Source organism: Humulus lupulus, chromosome 2 (genome assembly GCF_963169125.1).
Source record: "Humulus lupulus chromosome 2, drHumLupu1.1, whole genome shotgun sequence".
Classification (NCBI taxonomy): Eukaryota; Viridiplantae; Streptophyta; class Magnoliopsida; order Rosales; family Cannabaceae; genus Humulus; species Humulus lupulus.
The window spans coordinates 219766076-219789298 of NC_084794.1; the positions used below are offsets into that span (position 1 = coordinate 219766076).

Sequence of the window (23223 nt, forward strand, 5' to 3'; positions counted from 1 at the left end):
TACAATCATTCTACGTGTATTTTTCTTTGGAGACACATCCTTTGTATATCTCTCTTCAACAACCTTATCCATTTCCAAATTTAGTCTAAAGCTCTTTTTTCATTGAGGAGTTTAACTAATTTTCCTGTAGGTATGTGTTTTGGCCTCTTTCCTTTTGTAGATGGAGGTGACATATCTTGTACTTGGCAAACTCTTTGACTAGTTTTTGATCAACCGTTTCTATAATTAGTAAGATTTTTGATGAGTTGCAAAAATCATATATAACAACATATTATCAATTATCACAAAAAAAACATATAATAAAAGTCAGAAAGAAAGAAATAAATAGTCATTCTTGGCATCAAAGACATGTTTTCAAGAGTTCTTCGCTAAAAATACACAAATAAGAAACAACAAATTAATGAGCTAAAGTATAAACTGAAATTTCCATTGATTACAACTTTGAATGTCAAGTGTAACATCTTCTACAATTTACAAAAAACACAACAATAATCAAACTAATATACCCTCACAATCATCTCTAACATATTGTTCATCTTCCACTACATTATACAACCTAGATTCAGTAACTTCAGACATTACAGGCATGAATTCTTGCTCATCATAATTTTCCATGTCATAAAAACCTCTAGGGGGTGCCCTAATCACCACATACCAATTGGAAGAATCATGTTCTCTTGAGTAGAAGACTTGTTTAGCTTGTGAGGCTAAAATAAAAGGGTCTCTACCAACAGACCATTGACTTTGGTGTAGATTAACTAAAGTAAGACTATCCTCCACCCTAACACCGTTAGGGACATTTGCCCAATCACATTTGAAAATTGGAATCTGAACTATATAGTAATCTAACAAGATTATCTCCCTTATAACCCCATAGTATGAAACTAAATTAGGAACTTGAGATACATCTTTGGCACTAGATCTACAGATAGTTGTAGCTTCAATTGAGACACCACTATTCTGTGTGGACTTCTCAATGTCATGTACATGGAATCTTTGACCATTGATAATATATCCAGTGTAAGAAGCAGCATGTTTTCTGGGTCCATATGCTAGCCATTTCAACAAATCAGTTTCATCACATGTTGAGGAATGCATAGGAACCTATACAAATAATAGTATGACATTGTTAATTTTCTTAATGATATTTAAAACAACAGATATGAACCAGTTAGTTTGCATTAATTTACCTTTTCCTTCATCCATGTTGAAAAAGTTTGTATATGTTTCTTCCAAAGTAATCCACTATTTCTCTCATATATTTTGTTTGTTTTTTTCAACTCCTCTAAGTGAATCCTAATTTATAGGACCAATGAGTTAGTATTACTACATTTTTAATAAAAAAAACAATAATTTCTAATATCAGACACTTACTCTAGAAAAGGCTCCACAACAGATGTATTTAACAGAATGTATCGATGTGCAATTTCTAACAACTCATCTGTCAATATAATTTCTTTCCTCCTAGAAATTGGACGACCTTCAAGTATCACATCATTTGACCACTCTTCATTTCGACCTTCTTTTTTGTTTAGTTCAATTGAATGGTCAGTGAATTCATTACAAAAGCTCACACACTCATCTGCAAGATAACACTCTGCAATACAACCTTCAGGCCTTGCTCGATTTCTGACATAATCTTTCAATATCTTCATGCGTCTATTAATCACACAATTGCTCATCATTAATAGAATGTTCACATAAACTAATAAGAATAAACAAAACAATTAAGTCTTAGTGATTCACCTCTCAAATGGATACATCCATCGAAATTGGACTGGTCCACATAGTCGTGCTTCTCGTCCGATATGAACCACTAAGTGAATCATGACATCAAAAAATGATGGTGGAAAGAATCTCTCTAGTAAGCATAAAGTTTCAATAACATCATTTTCTAATGTCATTATGCTTTCTCTATCAAGAACACGTTGACATATTCGATTAAAGAACGTGCATAATCTTATTATAGCATCTCTTGGACCCAATGGCATCAATCCTTTTATAGCCACCGGTAGTAATTGTTGCATCAAAATGTGGCAATCGTGTGACTTAAGGCCCATGAGCTTGCATTGTTCCATTGAAACACAATTTCGAATATTTGAACTATATCCATCAGGTACTTTCAATGAGAACAACCTTTTACAAAATAATTCTTTCTCAAGCTTTGATAGTGTGTGTAAAGCTGCAGGAAGATAGGTTCTAGTCCCCTTCTCTTGTGGGTGTAATGCACTCCTAATACCCATATGTTGCAAATCCAAGCGAGCTTTTAGTCCATCTTTACTTTTTCCAGCAACATCTAGCAATGTATTACAGATGCTTTCACAAACATTTTTCTCTATGTGCATCACATCCAAATTGTGACGAACATACAATTCCTAAAAATATTGCAAAAGAAATAACTAATGAAATTCCTCCAAAAACAATAATTTACACACAAAAATTTTAGAGTAGTAAGAATGTGCTAACCTTCCAATAAGGTAACTGAAAAAATATGGATCGTTTTTTCCACATTTCTTTTGAATCATTTTGTTTCCTTTTCTTTGAAGTGGATTTTCCCCAAACATTCACAAAATCTTTAAGGTGTTCAGCAATTGTAGTCCCATTCATGATTCTTGGGGGATTTCCATGCTCAACTTTGCCATCAAACCAACTTCTTTTACTCCGAAATGGATGGTCTTCTTTAAGAAATTTCCGATGACCTCGATATGAAAACTTCCCACTATGTTTTAGCCACTCTGAATGAGTACCATAACCACATAGGGGACAACTAAAACATCCCTTCTTTTTACAACCAGCAAGGTTCCCGTATGCTGAAAAATCTTGGATTGTCCACATCAAAATAGCCCGCAACTTGAAATTTGTGTTGTCCAATGCATCATGAGCATCAACACCCTCATTCCATAATAATTTCAAGTCCTCTACGAGGGGTTCTAAGTATATATCAATATCATTCCCAGGCTGTTTAGGTCCTGGAATTAACATTGATAATAAAATATTCTCCTGTTTCATGCACAACCATGGGGGTAAGTTGTACATGACCAACAAAACAGGCCAAACACTATACTTAGAACTTAAATTACTAAATGGGTTAAATCCATCTGTGGAAAGGCCAAGTCTAATATTTCTCTCTTCATTTGAAAATGATGGCCATTTATCATTGACTAGCTCCCATGCTGCTGAATCCACTGGGTGACGCATTTTTCCATCGCAACTTTTATTGTTGTGATGCCATCTTAATTCCTTTGAAATTATTTTAGACATGAACATCCGTTTCAACCTAGGGATTATAGGAAAGTACCTCAAAACTTTTGCTGGGACACCATGTCGAACCTTTTTAGTCAGCTTATCTGACATCCAACGTGAAGTTCCACATGTTGGACATTCTTGCAAGTTTTCTTTATCTTTTCTAAACAAACAGCAATCATTAACACACGCATGAATCTTTTCATATCCTAAATCAAATAATCGAAGAAATTTTTGAACCTCATACATAGACTTGGGGATCATATTATCTAAAGGAAACATATCATTCAAAAGTCTTAACAATTCATCAAAACTTTTGTCAGACCATCCATTGGTAGTTTTAACCTTATACAATGCAACAATTGACGATAACTTAGTATATTTAGTGCATTGTGGATATAATGGAGTGTCTGCATCTTCTATTTTTTCCATAAAAGTGTCATCATGACCTTCTAGATGACTTTCAAAATCACAACCATCAATATTTGTAGCCCTAAACAAGTTGTAAGAATCAAATGTTTCCATTGTCTCTACATCATCATCTCTTGATAATTCTTCCCCATGATGAAACCATATTTTGTATGTTGGATCAATCCCATAAATGACTAAGTGTTCATACAAAATGTTAATACATTGGTGACTTAAGTTTCGACAAACTTTGCTTGGACACAATAACTTTTCTGGATAACCAGCTAGCTTTTCTGACATTTCTACAAAATTCTTAGCGCCTTCTCTATACTCATCCGAGGCTCTACAATTCAAAGACAAGTTCATATTTATAATATATTAGTAACAAATACAGTAAGTTACTAATTTTACTAAGCTAGCACTAATTAAATCCCTAATTCTTATTACCTATTGAAGCGTAGCCAATTTTTATCCAACATGATCACCAATTTAGTTGTCCTGTTCTAACCAACAAAAAACAAAATTTTGATAAGTCTATGTAATGGTAAATACAAAATTGTATCAACCAAAATATACTATATGATTTGATTTTTAAAATTACTTGATTTTGAGTTCAGAAATGAATTTAAGCTGTTTATTTAGTCTTATTGCTAAACTTGAGATAATTCTGGCATTTCCAATCCTCATCTCAAAGAAATATTATATATATTTATATATATATAAAGAGTATTGTCAATTCAAGAATTTGATATCTATTTCAATATGGTAGTTTGAGGGAGCTTCTGATGAGGGAAATAAAGGAGTTAGTATATGGGATACATTTACAAAACAACCAGGTGAGAAGTTCAAAAGCCCCGAAAGTGTCAACTGTAATTGTAGTCATGCATATTCTTATCATTGATTGAACCTAATAAAAAAGCACTCATTGCAATTCTTATCTGTTGCTTACTTTTGTTATAATAATAACAATAATACACTGTTCTTTTCTTCTTTAAATATAACGCCATTCAGATTTTAGATCATATATGCTAATCCTATATAGAAAACCACTGAGCTATCCAGCCATGCATGCACTTTTGGCTGAAAAAAGTTGTTTGATTGGTAGCCGAAAAAGTGGAAGAAAAAAGTTAAAGGGGTGTTGTTTGTTTTTTGGTTCATCGATCTATGGATAGGAAAGAAAAATGAAGGAACTTTTCTAATTTATTATTCATATAAACCCATTATTTAGTTCTGAATTTTATAATAAATCTATCTCTTAAGTCAACATACAATAAATAATAAATTTAAAAAATCATAAAGTTAATTACTTAATATGTATGTGTTTTTTATGGTAATTTAAGTTTGTTTTGTTATTATTTAATTTTACATTTTACAACTTTTCTGTCAGGATCTTTTTGGCTGCTTTCCTTATTAGTCTTTCAATTTTCTGGTTCAAGCAGTCACCAATTTTTAGTTCTCCCAACTTGGTATGTTTCTGATTTTGTTTAACTATGAGTGTACGAGACTCTTGAGCTAAGGGATGGAGGATAAGACTCTTGTGTTCCTTTTTTGTTTTGATAAGTAAAGGTAGCCATGTTTTCCTATATCATATTTAAATGTGATTATTTGATTTTTATTTTTGCTGATTTTTCTACAATGTGATTAAATGTATGTTATTATTGTAATAACAAAGATGCAAAGTATAAAAGGAGTTGTTTTAAGCAGTTATGGATTATGGTTTTAGTTCACCTTAAGATTTTTCAAGTTCACTTTGTATTTAGTTGATTGATGACTAAATTTCTATGGTTTCGATTTTCCCCACATGGGTTTCGATTCTACTTTCAAATTTCTATGGTTTTTGAAGTTTATTAGATATACATCAAATAACTAACAGAAAATCAGAAAACATTCTAGCCATATTTATTAACCAACCATCAATCATTATCAATTCAAAATATTCAATCAACACACAAGTTTTCTTCCTTATCTCGCCGCAGCACACAAATTTCTCAGAACCTATTTCACTAATACACACAAGTTCTCAACCTTCCGTTATCACCGCAGCACACAATAATAATAATCTCAGAACCTACTTCACTATGGATGAATATCTAAGATTTTCAAACTCCTCTAACATTTGCAAAGTATTTTAACAAAAATAAAAGAAAACATACCTCTTGCAAACTGCTGCAAATAAAGTTCCCTCCAATTTTGAATTTCTGAAAGAGTTAAAGAAATTTAGAAACTTGTGTAGAGAACCCAATAAATCAAAAAGTCATGTCACAATTATGTTCAACCATGTAAGTCATAACTTTGCATGCTAACATATATGCACAGACTGTGAATGTGAGGAGCTTATATAAATTAAAAATATTCCATAAGCAAAATATATAAACTTATATCATATGACTAGCTGAGTTTGATTTATTATATAATAATACTAAAATTTTAGTTGGGATTTTGCATCCTGGTAATCATTGAAAACATTGTCAAATCTACTTCACTGAGAAGAGATTAAACGCATTCCTATACCAGTTGATGTAGCTCAATAAGCACAACACTAGATTAAACACATAAAGACCCAGACAAGCCATTAAAGCTGGTTTATAACACAAATACTTTGTGTTATTAAGCCTCTCCTTCGGACCCTCATGATGACTCTTCTTGAATTTCTTGCTAACCCATGTAAGAAGCAACAAGAATATAACTTAATTGCCCAACACTCATCTTTAGATAGTTATGGCTCTAATAGATTAATATTTTAATTTATGGGAACCATCGTTTTGTTGGAAGAAATAAGAAGCTACACATATTGATTAGTAGATACAAGTAGCTTTTAAAATGACATCCATCAATTTACGTGGTGTAAAGTAAGTTTTCAAGATAGGGTGCTGATTTATTTTGTTCTGAGCTTTAGATGATTGAAATCAGCATTTCTACGAAGACATAATTACAAGATGTATCTAGTTTTAGAAACTTAGGAATGGTATCCATTAATATAAGTGGTGAGAAATGTTTAAAAAAGTTTCCAGGATGGTGATGATTTATTCTATTCTCATAGTGAGAAATGATTTTACTCTGTTTGCAGACCTTTGCCTCCTCTTCCTGATTTAGAAATTTCTGAAAACTCTGTTGTGATGGTTGCTGATGTACTACGGGTGTGGGCTAATCAAGCATTATTGATTGCACGAGACATTGCTATTGGTAGAAATTTGAAGTTGTTCTTCCAGGTTAGGTGTTACCATCCTAATTGAATTTTTACTCCAGCAAATGTGGTTAAAGTAGGTTTCATTGAACACAAAACTTTGCTGTTTTATTTGTTTAACTTTCTTTTTCAATATTACTATGGATGGGTGGGATAGTATGGAGCTTTAGATGAATGAACTTTTTTGGGTGAAATTATACTTGAGTACACCAATTGGGATTTGATGTTCAGAAGCTATGTGTATGTATATATCAAAATTGGGGGCCTAAAATTATGATTAGTTTAAGACCTGGAGTTATGCAATTTCAAGCTTCTTATGTGTGATTTAGCTTGTTGAGCAAGGATTTAGTTTAAACATAATGTTGGGAATTTTATGTTATTTAACAGCAAATAATTTGTACTGCAAGAATGCTGATAACTAATTTTAGAATATTCCAAGTTAATAGTTTCTTATGATATATTTTGTTGGAAACTGTTAGTACAATGTTTATTTTTACATAGAATTGTATATTCTCAATGTTCTGATAAGAGGAATACATGTCTAAAAGCTCATTTTGTTATTGGTAAATTAAAAGCTTAAATTAATTTTGCAATAATGAGTCTACATCAATGTTTCGTCAAGGCATAATCAATTTAGCAAAGATAATTTGATTAATTCTTTCTACTGCTTTCTGATACTGAATAACTGAGGACCTCATTTCCATTGACTAGAAAGAGTGAAGAAACAATGGATTGGGCAAGGTCATGGAAAGCAACACTTTTCTTGTTGCTAGAAGATGTTCCATCTCATCTCCGCGAAACAAAATGAAATGTAATGAACTAGAAAACCCACGAAGGAAAACAGGTTTTAGGAGAAAATGAGCACTTAAATACATTTGTAATTTCTTATTAGTTTTAATATTTTACGTGGATTTTTATTTTTATATTAAAATAATTGAGCAATTATAATTTATTAGTTTAAAAAATCCAACAAAAAAAAAATACAAATTACCAAATAATAATATTTTTTCATTTGCTAGTAGAAAATAATTTATTAGCTACCAATTTTGAAATATTTTGCCACCAAATTTTATTAGTAAAACAACATTTAATTTATTTTATTAATAAAATTATGTAATTTGATCAAAGATGATGATAATGATCATCAGGAGATATCAAGATTGGCCATTTCAACTTTTCAAGCTAGAGAGGAAGAGATTGAGAGAAGGAAGATGGAGGTCAAGGAAAAGGTTGAGCTTCAGTTAGGCCGAGCTGAAGAAGAAACTAAACGCTTAGCTAGGATTTGGGAAGTAAGTTCACTAATCTCTATACATGTCATATAATGAAAATACAATATAATCATATCAAAATGGATCCCAAGTCTTTCACAGATTCTAGCTTTGTTATTTGCTGACTTGTTTGTTTCTCAGCTTTTGTATTTCCTTCAAGAAAAGTCAATTTAGTTCCTCACAGTAATGAAGTCAATTGTGCTTTTGTGGCAACTTTGGTCAAGTCTAGAGATGTTAGAAATATATATATGAGAAAATTTGAACATAATGTTTTTTAAATGGTGGAAATTGGAATGTTAATTATGCAGCAACTAGAAGAAATGCAAGATCCATTGAGGAAGGAAGTTGCAAATGTGAGGAAGAGAATCGACATGGCGAATCGAGAGCTAAAGCCTCTTGGACAGAGCTGCTAGAAAAAGGTGAAACAATATTTGCAAATTAAACTCACCAATCTTAGATTATATGATAATAATCCTTATTTTGAATCAATTCCAGAGATATATGTATATATTTTATAATGTAAATGAATGCTATTTTGTTTGAATTTGCAGGAGAAAGAATATAAAGAAGCATTAGACCTGTTCAATGAGAAAAGCAAAGAAAAGGCTCAGCTTGTCAGCGCATTAAAGAAGGTATATATATTTTCTATTTTTTAAACTTCATTACTAAAGTTTCCAAAAGAGTCCTTTCTTTGTATGTAAAATTAACCAAAAATATGTTAATGACTACCAATTTTTGAGTAGCTAAAATACTTTTTTATTGTAGTGGCACCAGGTGGAGTTACTAGAGCAGAATCTCAAAACAAGAGAAGCTGCTGCTAACTCAGCTGAGATGAAAACAGCCATGTCCTTGGAGTCAGAGAAAGCAAGCTTTCTCCAAACGATAAGAGAGAAGGATAAGATCCTAGAGCAGCTCCATAAAGAAGTTGAATGGCTGGAGCAAGTTTTGCTCTCAAGAATTGTAGCAGAAAGAACAGATTGCTGAACTTGAGGATGACATCCATAATGTAAAGCAGAAACTGGAACTGCAGCAAAACTCCATGTGTGTTTTGAAGAGGCAAGCAGTTGAAGTTGAAGCAGAATTGGAGGCAAAAGAGTTGGAAATGAAGAATATGGGGTTTCAATTCTAGACAAAGCTGAAAGAGTCAGATGCTTTGATTGATGAGCTCAAGAGTGAGAGAAGAAACTTACTTGAAGATGTCACTAAGTTATCATCAGAAAGAGAAAACTTGTTGGGATTGGTTGAGGGGTTGAGTGACAAGATTAGTGAGATCTCCAGTTCAGACAAACAACTAATGGATCTGTTACAGACAACAATGCCCTCTACTGAGGATGAACACTCTAGCTATCTGAGTGAGAATGTGAATAGTCCCATTGCAGTGAAGAAACTTGAAGCAAATTCTGACATAAGATCCCCATTTAGAGAAATCAACAACTAGAAATATCTATCTTGCTCATGGATAAAGTTGAGTAATTTCAGTTTAAACCAAATATACTTACAGATTCAATACTACTCGATGAATAACTAGGGGCTTGAAATTGTAAACACTTGAACTTTCAGGCATTTCAAAATGGTTCAACTCTATTGTCATAAACTTCCATGCACTAGTCTATGTATCTCATAGATTTCTCTCATGTAATTTGTTCATCTCCACAAGGTTATCATTTATTCTTCCCTTAAAGCATCAAAGCTGATATCATCGGCAAAAAAATATTCAAGAGCTTGCTGAACTAAGAACTAAACAGAGTTCTAAAGAAATTTAAGAATTTAAAAAAAATTATATACTTGTAGCTCTGGAGGAACTAACCAGCAAATGAGAGAAGTCAAGTTCCTTGTGTGTCACTGAAAACTCAATATCGAAAGGTGCAATCTGGGGATGGGCAAAAAAAAAATTTGAAGAATGAGATAAGGTGATTAGTGGAACATCCACCACAAAAATAGGGTAAACATGGATCACCTGGAATAATGAGTTTTACTCTCACCTTAGAAATGGAAAGCTTCGTCAGGCAGAGACTTCGGTGAGGGCGGAGAGACTTCGGCGAGGGCAGAGGCAGAGATGAGTTGAGGGCGGTGAGTCTTCGTGAGGGCGGAGAGGGCGGAGAGGGCTTCGTGAGTGAGAGAAAGTTCAAATTGCTTGCTTGACTGATGTTGGTGGCTTTCTCCTGTTGTTCCAGTCACTGTGGCTCTTGCTTGAGCCGAGAAAGCCCTGCGCTGCACTCCAGTGTTGAATTTCTTGAGAGAGAGGCTGAGAGAGGGCTTCGAAGGCTGAGAGAGAGGCTGAGAAAGGACTTCGAAGGCTGAGAGAGAGGGAATTTTGGCATAAATTCATTTTGCCGCCTGGATTTTAGTCATATGGCGCCAAAAAAATTTAATCCCCACTATTCATCAGCCGTGTTAATTTTAATCCCCCATTAATAATAGCATTTTTAAAAATATGCTATACTTTAATGTAATATATACTCAATATTGTTGTAGTGTCAATGGGATAACGGAAGGAGCGGCCGGAGGGCGCTAGCCCTAATTATCATTTGTGTACTGTGTATGATATGAGTTGATATGTATAGTATATGGGATACTTGATTATACTGAATGTTTATATGGTTTAGATTATATGATGCAATATGGGATATTGATTTGTCTGTTGATTGCTTATGCTCTGTCATTGTGTTTTCTTGCTGGGCCTTGGCTCACGGGTGCTACGTGGTGCAGGTAAAGGCAAGGGCAAGTTGGACCAATCCTGAGGTGGAGAGCTGCGGGGTTGAATGTACATAGACAGCTGTTCGATCGCCATGGTCAAGGAGTGGGTCAGGACAGGGACTGCCTAACTATCTGTTTTGCCTTAATATGGCTTGTTGTTGTATCTAAACCTTATGACTTTTGTAAATAGTTTTCAAACTTAATATTTTTGGGATCCCGTGTAAACAGATAATGTTTCTTATGTTAAATGTGGCTTTTAAGACCAAAATGTTTTAACCCTAGTTCCTTTATAATTTCAGTAACACGATTTTAAATTAAATGACTTGATTAGCAAGTCTGGCACTTTATAAACACACAGTGTAACGGTCTTGGCTATCCAGGTCGTTACATTGACCTAGAAGATTGGAGTACCTTTGTTAGCCACCGTCTATCTCCTGAGTTTATGGTACTATTACGTATATAATTTATTAGTTTTGAAGTATTAATAATTTCTTAAAAACTTACCTTTACTTATTTTATGTAGGCTTTGCGGGAAGCACAACGTGAAAGAGCTCTCAAATATACTTCGAGGCATTGCACATCTCGTAGAGGGTTTGCCAATGTTAGAGAGGACTTGGTAAGTAATTCACATCACTATTTTACAACTGTCAACCTGTTATGAAGAATATTGCACTCACCAACTTGAATTAATTGTTGTATGTTGTAGAAAAATGAACTAGGTGTGGGAGATGTAGAACGGTACCAAGTTTGGATAAGAGCAGGAGAAAAGAAAAAGGTTCTTGTCACAGATTTGGACAAACAAATTGAAGCAAGAATTGTAAGTGTTTTAAAGTAATGTAAGAATGATAAAGTTCTTATAAGTTACTAATATAATCGATCACTGGTTTGTTTCACAAAATGAGTTGAAAGAAAAAGTTAGTAGTGGAGAAATTGCAAAGCGTTGGAATGAAAAATTAATGCAAGCTTTAGGGACACCTGAGCACCTAGGTCGTGTTAGAGCAGTTGGGTATGATATTGTTCTTTATTTGTTGCATTTAACTTTATTCTTCAATATTTTAGTTTTAAATAATTGGGTTGATTATTGTAGGTCATTTGCGAAGATTTCTTCCATCTTTGGAAGAAAACCAAAAAACGCAAAAGAAATGGCTAATGTTGTTAGTGAGAAAGACGAAGAAATTGCAAGGCTCAGAGCAGAAATTAAAGCATTGGAGATGGAAAGAGCTAAACAAGCAGGTGGGATAGATGATATGGAAGAACAAGACAACGATAACGAGTAGAATGATGAAGTGTTGACCCTCGATTTGGCCAACGACACGAAGTTAGAAATACGACAAGAAATGAGATGATAGTCAAGAATGGAATCAAATGGTAAAGAGATGACACAGACGATTTATAGTGGTTCAGCCCCATAGAATGGTAATGACCTACGTCCACTTAGTGCTATTATTGATATTGAATCCCAATGCCGTGATCAAAGAACTAGGGTTCTTGAGTTTCATAAGCCTTGGGAGAATTACAACTGTTTGGAGGATATTCATACTATACGCTCTTTCTCTCAATATTCAGAAAAAATGTTCAAAAGTCAATAGTCCCTTCCTTGAGCCCTCTCATGCATATTTATAGGCTCAAGGGGGGTTACATGGGCCAATGGGCCTTAATTATCCCTAATCTCAGCGTATCAAGGAAATTAAGAGGAAATAATAATTGTAATTATTACAAGATTACATATCTTTTAAGGAAATAAATCGAAGTGTGCGACCAGTCTGGTCGTATCTAATTGTGAGGTTTAATGAAGCAGTAGGGAGCTGGTTGGTAGATGAACAACACCTTTTCATAATGACTCTGCCACATGTCAACCATGTATGAGAAATTCTCGCCACGTCATCAGCGGCCATTCTTGGGTAAACATTTTCCCCCAAGTTTATTTTACTGCGACCAGCATAAAGTAAACTTAAGAAACCGACCCTTCGCGTATCCCACCAAATCTGTTAGAGTCACCCATGCCTTCTCGAAAAAGGTAACCAATCATGTCCAATCAAGTCTTTTCGGTTTCCCAAAAAAATTTCCGACGGCTGTTACACTTCCCCATGCTTTGAAAAAAGTAATTCCATGATTACCTCTTTTACCAAGCCACGGTCAGTATAAATAACCCCCCAAGATCATTTTTTTAATTTTTACTTTTCATTTATCTTCTCTTCTTCAAGAACTCTGAAGAACTTCTACACTCAGAGCCCAAAAAACCCAATCAGTTCCATCGTTTTACGAAGTTTTCTGCCTGACTGCTTGACTTAGTGTTTCAGAGACTCGCTTCATCCTTAACTCAAGTAAGTTTATCAACCTCTTCATTCGTTTAAGATTCCATGCAAAAAACTATTTTTTACCTGCTTTGTATCTGAGTTCTTGAATGTTCTTGACCAAAATTGTTTTGGGGTAAATGGGCATATTGATTGATGTTTGACATAGCAGGGAAGAGATATTTTGCTGGGGTTAAGAATCAATTTGGTAGTCAGGGTTGTAGATTTAGGGCGTAAAATCGAAATAAAAATTCAATTTTTAAGCTAGTTGAAAAACTTGGTTTTCCCCGCCCTTTCAGAGTCGAAAAGTTTTTTCTGAAAAAATTTTCACTTCTGCTTTTTAATCCATTTTCCAAACTGTTCACTTTAAATATAGTGTTTTTTGTCAGAATGTTGCTGGTCGTATAAAAGCTTAACTTTTATACACGAGCAGCGTTATTCCAACTTTTAAACACAAGAATTTAGGCCGTAGATTCTCATCTCCCCTTTTCTATTCCCAGATTTTCATGCAAGATCTGTGGGGAGGTGAGAGGCCTATCGACGATGACTTGCTGGCCCAATTGCTTAAGGATGAGGAGCAACCGTCGCTGTTGATACCAGAGATCCCTTTTTCTCATGCCACCCCAAACATTCCATCGTCCCCACTTCAAAATATGGGTCGAGTAAAGTCCAAAGCCTAGAAAAAGAAAGTTCCCACTCGTTCAAATCAGCCTGCTCCTCAGGCTGAAATGCCTTCGACTAGTGGTCGAGAAGAAAATACCCCCGACCTAGAAATCCAAACTCAAGCCCAACTTCGAAACGTCATTCGACCAGATGTCGAATGGTACGTTGCCCCTCCTAGCCGAGTAATGGTTAGGATGATTGCCAATTACATCAAGAAGTATGGGCTTCCTGGGGTGACCCTAGTCCAACCCACCAAAGACCAACGGGCGAATCTTCTTGGAGGCGCCTTCAGCGCCTGGTCGAGGTATCACATCGAGGCAGGAGCGATCCTGCCTCTCCATCCTTTCTTCCAAGGAGTGGCCAACTATTTTGGGGTTACTCCCTTCCAAATAACCCTAAATGGGTATAGAATGCTCTCTGCACTCTATATCCTTTATAGTCATAAGAAGTGGCCGATCCCCATGCCTCACCAGGTCAACTACCTGTTCGATCTAAAATCCAACCCCAACCAAGAAAATACGGGGTTCTTTCACCTTTTTCACAAGGAAACGACCCGCACTTTCCTGAGTGATACCACTTTCATATCCAATGTGGGGAAGTACAATCTAGAGTACTTTCTGACTACCGACATGGTCATCAACAACCTGGCCTTCACCCAAGGAGGTAATATCTTTGCTCCCCTAGTATTTATTTTCCTTTAATTCTTCCTGCATTCCCCTTAGAGATTTAGCGTATTTCAGGTCCATGGCTACGACTGGCTCCCACTCCAGAAATGGAAGTCCGATCAGCACTCTTGGCCAGCATGACTGATGTAGAGAACAACATGAAACAGCTGGTCATAGAAGCTAACCTGAGGCTGGTCGGGCTTCTAGAACCTCACCTAGATGTGAGGGAGTCAACAACGGGGAGCGCCACCGGTGAGGAGATTCTTGAGCAGCACCCAGACGTGTCACAACCTCAAAGGAGGAGGATGACTGGAGTGACAATCAGGGAACCCTCTAGCACCCCGCGAGCTGCTGCTCCCCCTGCCCCACTGGGAAAGGGAAAAAAGAAAGCCACCGAACCCCCTACTCTCATCGACGAGTCCTCAGATGAGAACGGTATTGTTTCTCATTCTTAGATAGCTTGCCAATTCCCTGTCACTTATTTTACGGGGACGGCAACTTTAAGTATACTCTAAACTTAGGTTTAGATTTTTTCCAGGAAGTAAGTGAGGGTAGCAGTAGTTCAGTAAGTAATGTAGTGACCAGTAGTTGTAGCACGGTACTTTGCTTATAATTTCCTTGCTTTCTTTTTTAGCTCCATCTATATATATTGTCTCAATGTTCGTATTGTTTCCTTTTATGCAAATATGTCGTCTGAAGACATGTTCGAGCATTACAAGGCCGCTACTACTTCCTCGAGCAGGAAGAAAGAAAGCAAGAGAGCTCATGGAGAAAGCAGCAAAATTGCTTCAAAGAAGGCCCGGACTGAGGGTCCTTCAGCAGCTGCTCCTTTGAAGGAAACCATGCCACCTCTTTCTCCACTTGACCAGCCGTCCTCAACACCGTCGGCCGACCAACACTCTACTCCTCCAGCGCCTTCAGCTCCGCCACATCGTACTCAGCCTAGAGGCACCCTGGCCAGCACCATGGTCAGTTCAGCCAGGGAGAGAATATATAAACTCTCCAAACACAAACGCATTCAAGAGGCCATCGACGGTACCATCTCCATGGAAACCAACCAAATAATAAATCAAGGGCTGAATGAGATAGTCAGTGTAAGTTGTTTTCCGTTGCTAAGTAATTTACTCTTAATTTTCTGCCATTGTCTTATTCCTTTTATCTGGTCGCAGGGATTGTTGACCATGACTGCTGGCTGGCGTCGCGCGAGTGCAATGGTCTCCCAGACCAAAGACTTTGACGCCAGGCTCGCCGAGGAAATGAAGGCGCTCAAGGGAAAGAACGTTGACCTGCTCGAGAAAAACACTGAACTGGTCAAGCAGAGCGGTGAACTTCTCAAGAAAAATGCAGAGTTGACCAAGTAGAATGATGAACTGCTCGAGCAGAAAGCCACGCTGACTGAGGAGCTATTGGAAAGCCGGACCACTCTGAACAAATCCAATGAAGATAAAGAAAAATTCAGGGTGAATGCCAAACTTAACTACAAAGAATCCAAATAGCTTTAGCTCGATCTGATTGCGAGCAGAAAGGAGATGGAGGAGCTGGAAAGGCGCATTAAAGAGCTCGAAGAGACTGATGCCAAAAACTTGGAGAAGTGCAGGGAAGCCACCCACCTTTGCTTCTACAAGTTTTGGAAGCACAATCAAAAGGCTGACTTCAGCTATCTGTCTGAGCGCTTGAGGAGAACTCTAATGACCTGATGCGTCATTCTCCTAGAGGAAGAAGAACGAGCCAATACTCCCGCCTCCCCAGAAATTTCCTTAGCAACGGGGATTGATGGCACAGATAATGAAGATGGCGCTACCGTCGACCAGAACACTCCTCAAGATCCTCCAACCTCGTAGTCTTTTTTATTTTTCTTGTTATCTTTTGATTATACGACCTACGGGTCATGATGTAAAGAAAATATCCTTTTTTATTTATTTTTATTACTGCATGGGCAGCTTTTACTTTTAATCAAATAATTACATCCGAGCAGTTACTGCTCGCGGTGTAAAGGAATTCCTTTTGATATTATGATATTTTCATTTTATCATAACATTTGTTCCCATGACCGAACCTAGCATAGTACTTTGGTTTGATTTAACAAAATGCAAAATTTTGAAAAATACTCTAAGTACCCTAGCATGCTTTCACTTATTTTGCTCATGTGTTTACATACCTTTCGATATGATTTGCTTACTAGATGCCTTATATGCCCCCTAAGTGATTGAGGAGCTTTAGGTCCTTGGTCACTTGCCTTGACCAAAACCCGTTCGAACAATACTGCTCGGAGCAAAGAATTTAAAACAATAATACAACAAAACAACACACGTAATGAGCAAATACTTGTAATAAATACAATAATTGGCAATAATGATTAGTTGCGCATAGTCCCTTATATTTCTCGTAATAAATGGACAAAACATGTCTGTATGAGTGATCAACATACTGGGTACACTTATAAGCGATTAGTCACGTAAAATGACCAACCCTTTTTCATAACTTGTAAAAAGTAAAATTAATACATGCAAATTCTTTAAGAATAATTGTTTATTGATAGTACTTCCACAGGTGTTCTCCATTCTAATATCGAGGAACGAGATCTCCGTTCAAGCGAGCATGTTTGTAAGTGCCTGGATGGAAGACTTCTTCAATCTGGTATGGTCCTTCCCAATTAGGTCCGAGTACTCCAGCAGCCTGGTCGCGCGTGTTAAGGAAAACCCTTCGAAGTACTAGATCTCTGACATTGAATTTCCTTTCACGTATTTTAGAATGGAAAACCAGGCGACCTTTTGCTGGTGAGCAACTACTCAGAGTTGGGCTTGCTCTCGCCTTTCATTGACCAAATCAAGAGATTCCATCAATAGCTGGCTATTAGAGCCCTGATCGTACGTTATTCTGCGATGCGACGGCGGATCTAACTCAACAGGCAACATAGCCTCATATCCATAAGCTAAGGAAAATGGAGTATGACCTGTTGCTGTTCGATGAGAAGTTCTGTACGACCAAAGGACTTCAGGTAATTGCTCTAGCCATGCCCCATTTGCTTCCTCAAGCCTTTTCTTCAGAGTATTTTTTAGCATTTTATTGACTGCTTCGACTTGTCCATTTGCTTGAGGATGAGCAACTGAAGAAAAGCTCTTGATAATTCCATGTCGTTCGCAAAAATTTGTGAATAGATCACTATCAAACTGGGTGTCGTTGTCTGAGACAATCTTCCTTGGCAATCCATAGCGACATACGATGTTTTTTACCACAAAATCCAGCACTTTCTTGGTCGTTATGGTTGCGAGTGGCTCAGCTTTGGCCCATTTCATGAAGTAATCAACGGCAACCACAGCGTACTTGACACCGCCTTTTCCTGTGGGCAGAGATCCGATTAAATCTATACCCCGGACTGCGAACAGCCACAGACTTTACATCTATTTTAGCTCATTAGGGGATGCTCGTGGAATTTTGGAGAAACTCTGGCACTTTTCGTACCTCCGCACAAATTCCATTTAGTCTTCATTCATTGTTGGCCAGAAGTATCCTTGCCTTAGGATCTTTTTTGATAAGCTCTGCCCCCAGCATAGTCCCCACAAAAGCCTCCGTGGACCTCTTTCATCAATTCTTTGGCCTTCTCTTTTGAAATACATCTGAGGAGTGGCATTGAGTATCCCCTTCGGTACATGACTCCATCGACCAGGATATACCTAGCAGCCTGTCGCTGAAGGGTCCTAGCTTTGTCTCTATCCACCGGTAAGACGCCTTGCGTCAGGTACTCTATGTAAGGTGCCATCCATGTATCGGCTGCCTGGATAACCAAAGAGGTCTCCTCTGCTTGGATGCTTGGCACAGATAGTCACTCAACTGGAACTATGTTCAGAGTGTCAGCATCCTTCGCACTTGCCAATTTGGCCAAGGCTTCAGCGTTTGAATTCCGGTCACGAGGTACTTGCTGGAAGGTGTATTTGTCAAACTGCGCCAATAGATCATTTGCTTTATTTAGGTAAGCAACCATTTTTAAGCCTCGGGCCTGATATTCTCCATTGATTTGATTGACCACCAATTGGGAGTCACTGTAGACATCAAGCGATTCTATGTGCATGTCTCTGGCTAGCCGCAATCCAGCGAGTAGTGCTTCATACTCAGCTTCGTTGTTAGAAGCAGTGAAGTCAAATTTGATTGCGCGATGAAATTGATGCCCTTCAGGCATTATCAAAATCACACATGCTTCTGCGTGATGTTCATTAGAAGAGTCGTCTGTGTACAACTTCCATGAGGGAGTTTGGTTCTGAGGCTCAGGCGCTTCATGTTGCTCGCTGTCTGGAAGCCCAGTGAGTTATGCGATGAAATCTACCAGGGCTTGCCCTTTTATCGCTGCTTGCGGCAAATAAGAGATATCGAATTGTCCGAGTTCCACCGCCCATTTCAATAATCTGCCTGCGACTTTTGGTTTCTGCAGAACTTGCCGTAGAGGCTGGTCAGTCAAAACCGTGATTGGGTGAGCTTGAAAGTAGGGCCGCAGCTTCCTGGAGGCTAAGATTAAGCAATAGGCTAATTTTTCAATAGGTGGATACCGCAGCTCCGCTCCAATCAGCCTCTTGCTTACATAATAAACAACCTTCTACACGCCTTCTTCTTCTCTTACTAAGACAACACTAGCAGCGTATTCTGTGATCGCCAAGTAGATGAACAAAGTTTCTTTATCAACCAGTTTTGATAGAATCGGTGGTTGTGACATGTGCATTTCAAAGCTTGGAAAGCCTGTTCGCACTCTTCTATCCATTCGAATTTCTTGTTGCCTTTGAGTAGATTAAAAAATGGGACTCATTTGTCCGTAAACTTGGAAATGAATCTACTGAGAGCAGCAATTCTCCCGGTTAAACTTTGAACATCCTTGATCTTTGTTGGCAATTTCATATCGATAAGGGCTTTTATCTTCTCGAGATTAGCCTCAATTCCTTGCGAGTTTACTATAAATCCCAGGAACTTCCCTGATCCTACTCCGAAGGAGCACTTGAGGGGATTCAACTTCATCTGATATTTGTTCAAGACGTTGAAGCATTCTTGCAAGTCCCCTATATGCCCTTCTGCCTTCTTCGACTTAACCAGCATGTCATCGACATATACTTCCATGTTTGTACTGATCAACTCCTTAAACATGTGGTTGACCAGTCGCTGGTAAGTTGCACCAGCGTTTTTCAAACCTAAGGGCATTACTTTGTAACAGTAAAGCCCTATATCAATCTGAAAGCTAATGTGATCCTTATCAGGAAGATGCATACTGATCTGATTATATCCAGAGTATGCATCATCGAATGAGAGAATCTCGTGCCCTGCAGTGGCATCGACCAGTTGGTCGATCCTAGGGAGTGGGAAACAATCTTTAGGGCAAGCTTTATTAAGGTCTGTAAAATCCATGCATGTTCGCCATTTCCATTCGGCTTGGGAACTAGCACGGGATTAGAGACCCATGATGGATAAAATGCTACCCTGATGAATCCATTCTCCTTTAGATTCTCGACTTCTTCTTTCAAAGCCTTTGATCTATCTTTGTTGAGTAGCCTTCTTTTCTGTTGTACTGGTGGAAAATTTTTGTCTATGTTTAGGACATGGCTAATGACTGCAGGGTCTATTCCCACCATGTCTTTGTGTGACCAGGCAAAGACTTCCTGGTTTTCCTTCAAAAGTTCCACCAGTGCTTGTTTCGTCGTTGTCTCTAAGTTTTTACCGACTTTCACATCCCTGGTCGGATTTTCTTCATCGAGTTAGACCTCTTCAAGGTCCTCAATGGGTCCTATCTCTTCATCAAAACCCTCAGAGTGAGGATCTAAATCTCTGTCCTCACTTTGGGCAACGCCCTATTTGGTGACATCATCACCTGATTGGGCTTGTACATTAGTCACCATTTGCAACTCTTTTATGGCAACTTCCCTCGATACACCTTTATTTGCCTTAGTTATCGAGGTGTTGTAAAACTCCCTCTCCTACTGCTAATTCCCCAACATGCATCCTATCCCCGCGTTGGTTGGGAATTTCATGGCTAGGTGCCATATCGAGGTAACGGCTCATAGGTCGACCAAAATAGGCCTCCCAATTACAGCATTATATGCCGAAGGACAATCAACTACTATGAAAGTAGTGAGTAATGTCCTGTTAGCAGGTGCAGTACTTGTTGTAACTGGGAGCCTGATCGACCCAGTTGGGGTGAGTCCTTCACCAGAAAAACCATAAATGGTTTGGTTGCATGGCTCCAAATCCTTGACGGACAGTTTCATTCTTTCCAGTGAAGACTTGTATAGGATGTTGACTAAGCTTCCTGTGTCAACCAACACCCTCTTAACCATCATGTTGGCAATCTGAACATCCATGACCAGCGGATCGGAGTGTGGGAATCGTACGTGCTGGGCATCGTCCTCAGAGAAGGTTATTAATTCCTCCTCTATTCGAGCCTTCTTTGGGGCTCGATCTTCCACACTCATCATCTCGATGTCCTGGTCGTGGCGTAGGGTTCGAACGTGTCGTTCCCTTGACTTCCAACTATCCCATGCAAGGTGTGGGCCACCACAGATGGTGAGTAACGTGCTTGCTACAGGAGCTGGTTGTAAAGGTGGCGAGAGTTAGCGTGCAGGCGCCTGCTCGTTGCCACCTTGAGCCTCTCACTACGACCCTCCTCCGTCTCGCACATATCTCCTTAGATGTCCCTGCCTGATCAGAAATTCAATCTTGTGTTTCAACTGGTTGCACTCATTGGTATCATGTCCGTAGTCGTTGTGAAAACGATAGAATTTTGTGGTGTCTCTCTTGGAGAAATCCTTCCTTATAGGTGCGGGTCGCTTACAAGGAACAAGAGTTGGTCGCCTGATAGACCTCTGCTCAACTTTCGACAAGGGTCGTGTAGTTGGTGAATCTCGGCTCGTGTCTATTGCCTTTGGGGCATTTATTCTCAGAGGCTGATGGCTCATTGCTCGCCCATTTTCCACCATTTCTGTTGTTTCTGTTCCCGTTGCCCTTGTCGTTGCCATTGGGTTTCTCCAACCCATTGGCGGCCTTGGCAGGTTCTTCCTTTGGCCCCTTGTCCTTCATGGGCAATTTCCCCTAATTGGCAATCGCGTCCTCAAGCTTGATATATCGATCAGCTCGATCCAAAAACTCCTGGGTACTTTTTACCCCATTCTTTCTTAGGCTACTCCAGAGGGGAGAATGGCATCTAACCCCAATAGTTAGGGCCATCATTTTTCCCTCATCCCCCACTATCTTGGCTCCAGCTGCTACTCGCATGAAGTGCTGGACATACTCCTTCAAGGGCTCTCCCTCCTTCTGGCGTATCTCGACCAACCGGTTGGCCTCAATGGGGTGTACGCAACCCGCATAGAATTGTCCGTAAAATTCATTGACGAACATCTCCCAGGATACTATGCTAGCAGGAGGGAACTTAAAGAACCACTCCTGGGTGGTATCAGATAGTGTAGCTGGGAATATCCTGCAACGGGCATCGTCCGATAACTTCTGAATGTCCATTTGTATCTCAAATTTGTTGACATGAGATACTGGGTCTCCGTACCCATCAAAGTTCGGCAGTACGGGCATTTTGAATTTACTGGGGGTTTCTGCCACGGTAATCCTTTGCACAAATGGAGTGCGCCTCCTCCGATCGTACTCTATGTGGGATGTTCGACTTGTTGGAGTTTTATGCTCTAATTAAAACCAAATTCTTTGTAATCTCATTTTATTATCAATAAAAGAATAGAAATCATTTTTTGACTTGGTTAATAACTTTGCTCACATGTTTTATTTTCATGATTATTTGTTTAATATAAACTTCTATTAAATCTCGAGCATATAGCTAATCTTATTTATAGTGACGTAATCACAATGGAATATAAATATGATTATATGTTCAAAATAAGTTAGTCCTAAGATTAGTTAGTGCACCGGATTTACACTGACTTGCCAATCTATGATATGATCTACTTACACATTACAGTGTTATGTTCTTTCCAGAACATTAGCAAAGTAGATAAGATCGGATGTATTTGTTACATCGGACAGGACCGATATTGACAGTTGATAAGATAAGTAAACATACTGTTATTATCTATTCTAGTCATATCATATAGTTGACCATAGTTCAATTAAATCTCAATTCTGAGTGGTCAGTATTCTAATTGATTGTATTATTTGAGTTCTTTGACTTGTTCGTTACCAGCTTACCCTACGGACTAGCCCATACTTACATCTTGGGAACTCGGTAGTATAATTGAGTGGGAGTGTTAATCATAGATATGAACATCTATAGCTTCTGATGAAGAAGTGAAACGATGGTTTCCTTTTAGTTTGGTTCAAGGTGTTAAATGATAGAGATCTCATTTCAGTAATTAAATTAGTTTACTGAAATATCATTTACAAGGAACTAAGTGTTTTAAGGATAAAATACAATGAGGGGTAAAACGATATTTTAGTCCTATCTCATTGTAGACCGTCTATAGAGGATTGAGTGACAAGTGTGGTTGTAACAATGGATAATTAATAGCATATCTATATTTGTTATAGAGCGTTCTATGAATTCAAGAGTGCAATTCCGAGTCTTTAGTGGAGTCACGAGGAATTAATAAGTTAGTAAATTTATTTGTTAGATTTATGATAACTTATTGGAGCTTGATTTCATAGGCCCATGGTCCCCATTGTACCTTGGATAAAATCATCTAGATAGTCTCAATTAATTGATTTAATTATCAATTAGAATTATGAAAGTTGACCAGGTCAATTTTGGATAGTTTCATAGAGTTATGTAATTTTGAGAAGAAAAGAGAAATTATGGCAGATTTATTAATTAA

At 37.9% G+C, this 23223-nt stretch overlaps 1 protein-coding gene and 1 pseudogene across 1 annotated transcript; one reads left to right on the forward strand and one right to left on the reverse strand.

The window, feature by feature from the left end:
- Positions 1–448: 448 nt before the first annotated feature.
- On the reverse strand, positions 449–3951 carry LOC133815179 (uncharacterized). The gene is made up of 5 exons (XM_062248048.1): positions 3040–3951; positions 2563–2958; positions 1815–2375; positions 557–1104; positions 449–464 (listed from the first exon to the last, which is right to left on the reverse strand). Exons 1-5 carry the CDS (start codon positions 3949–3951, stop codon positions 449–451), a joined length of 2433 nt encoding a protein of 810 aa, XP_062104032.1.
- Positions 3952–6471: 2520 nt separating this feature from the next.
- Positions 6472–23223, forward strand: part of LOC133815180 (uncharacterized) — a 28616-nt pseudogene continuing 11864 nt past the window's right edge.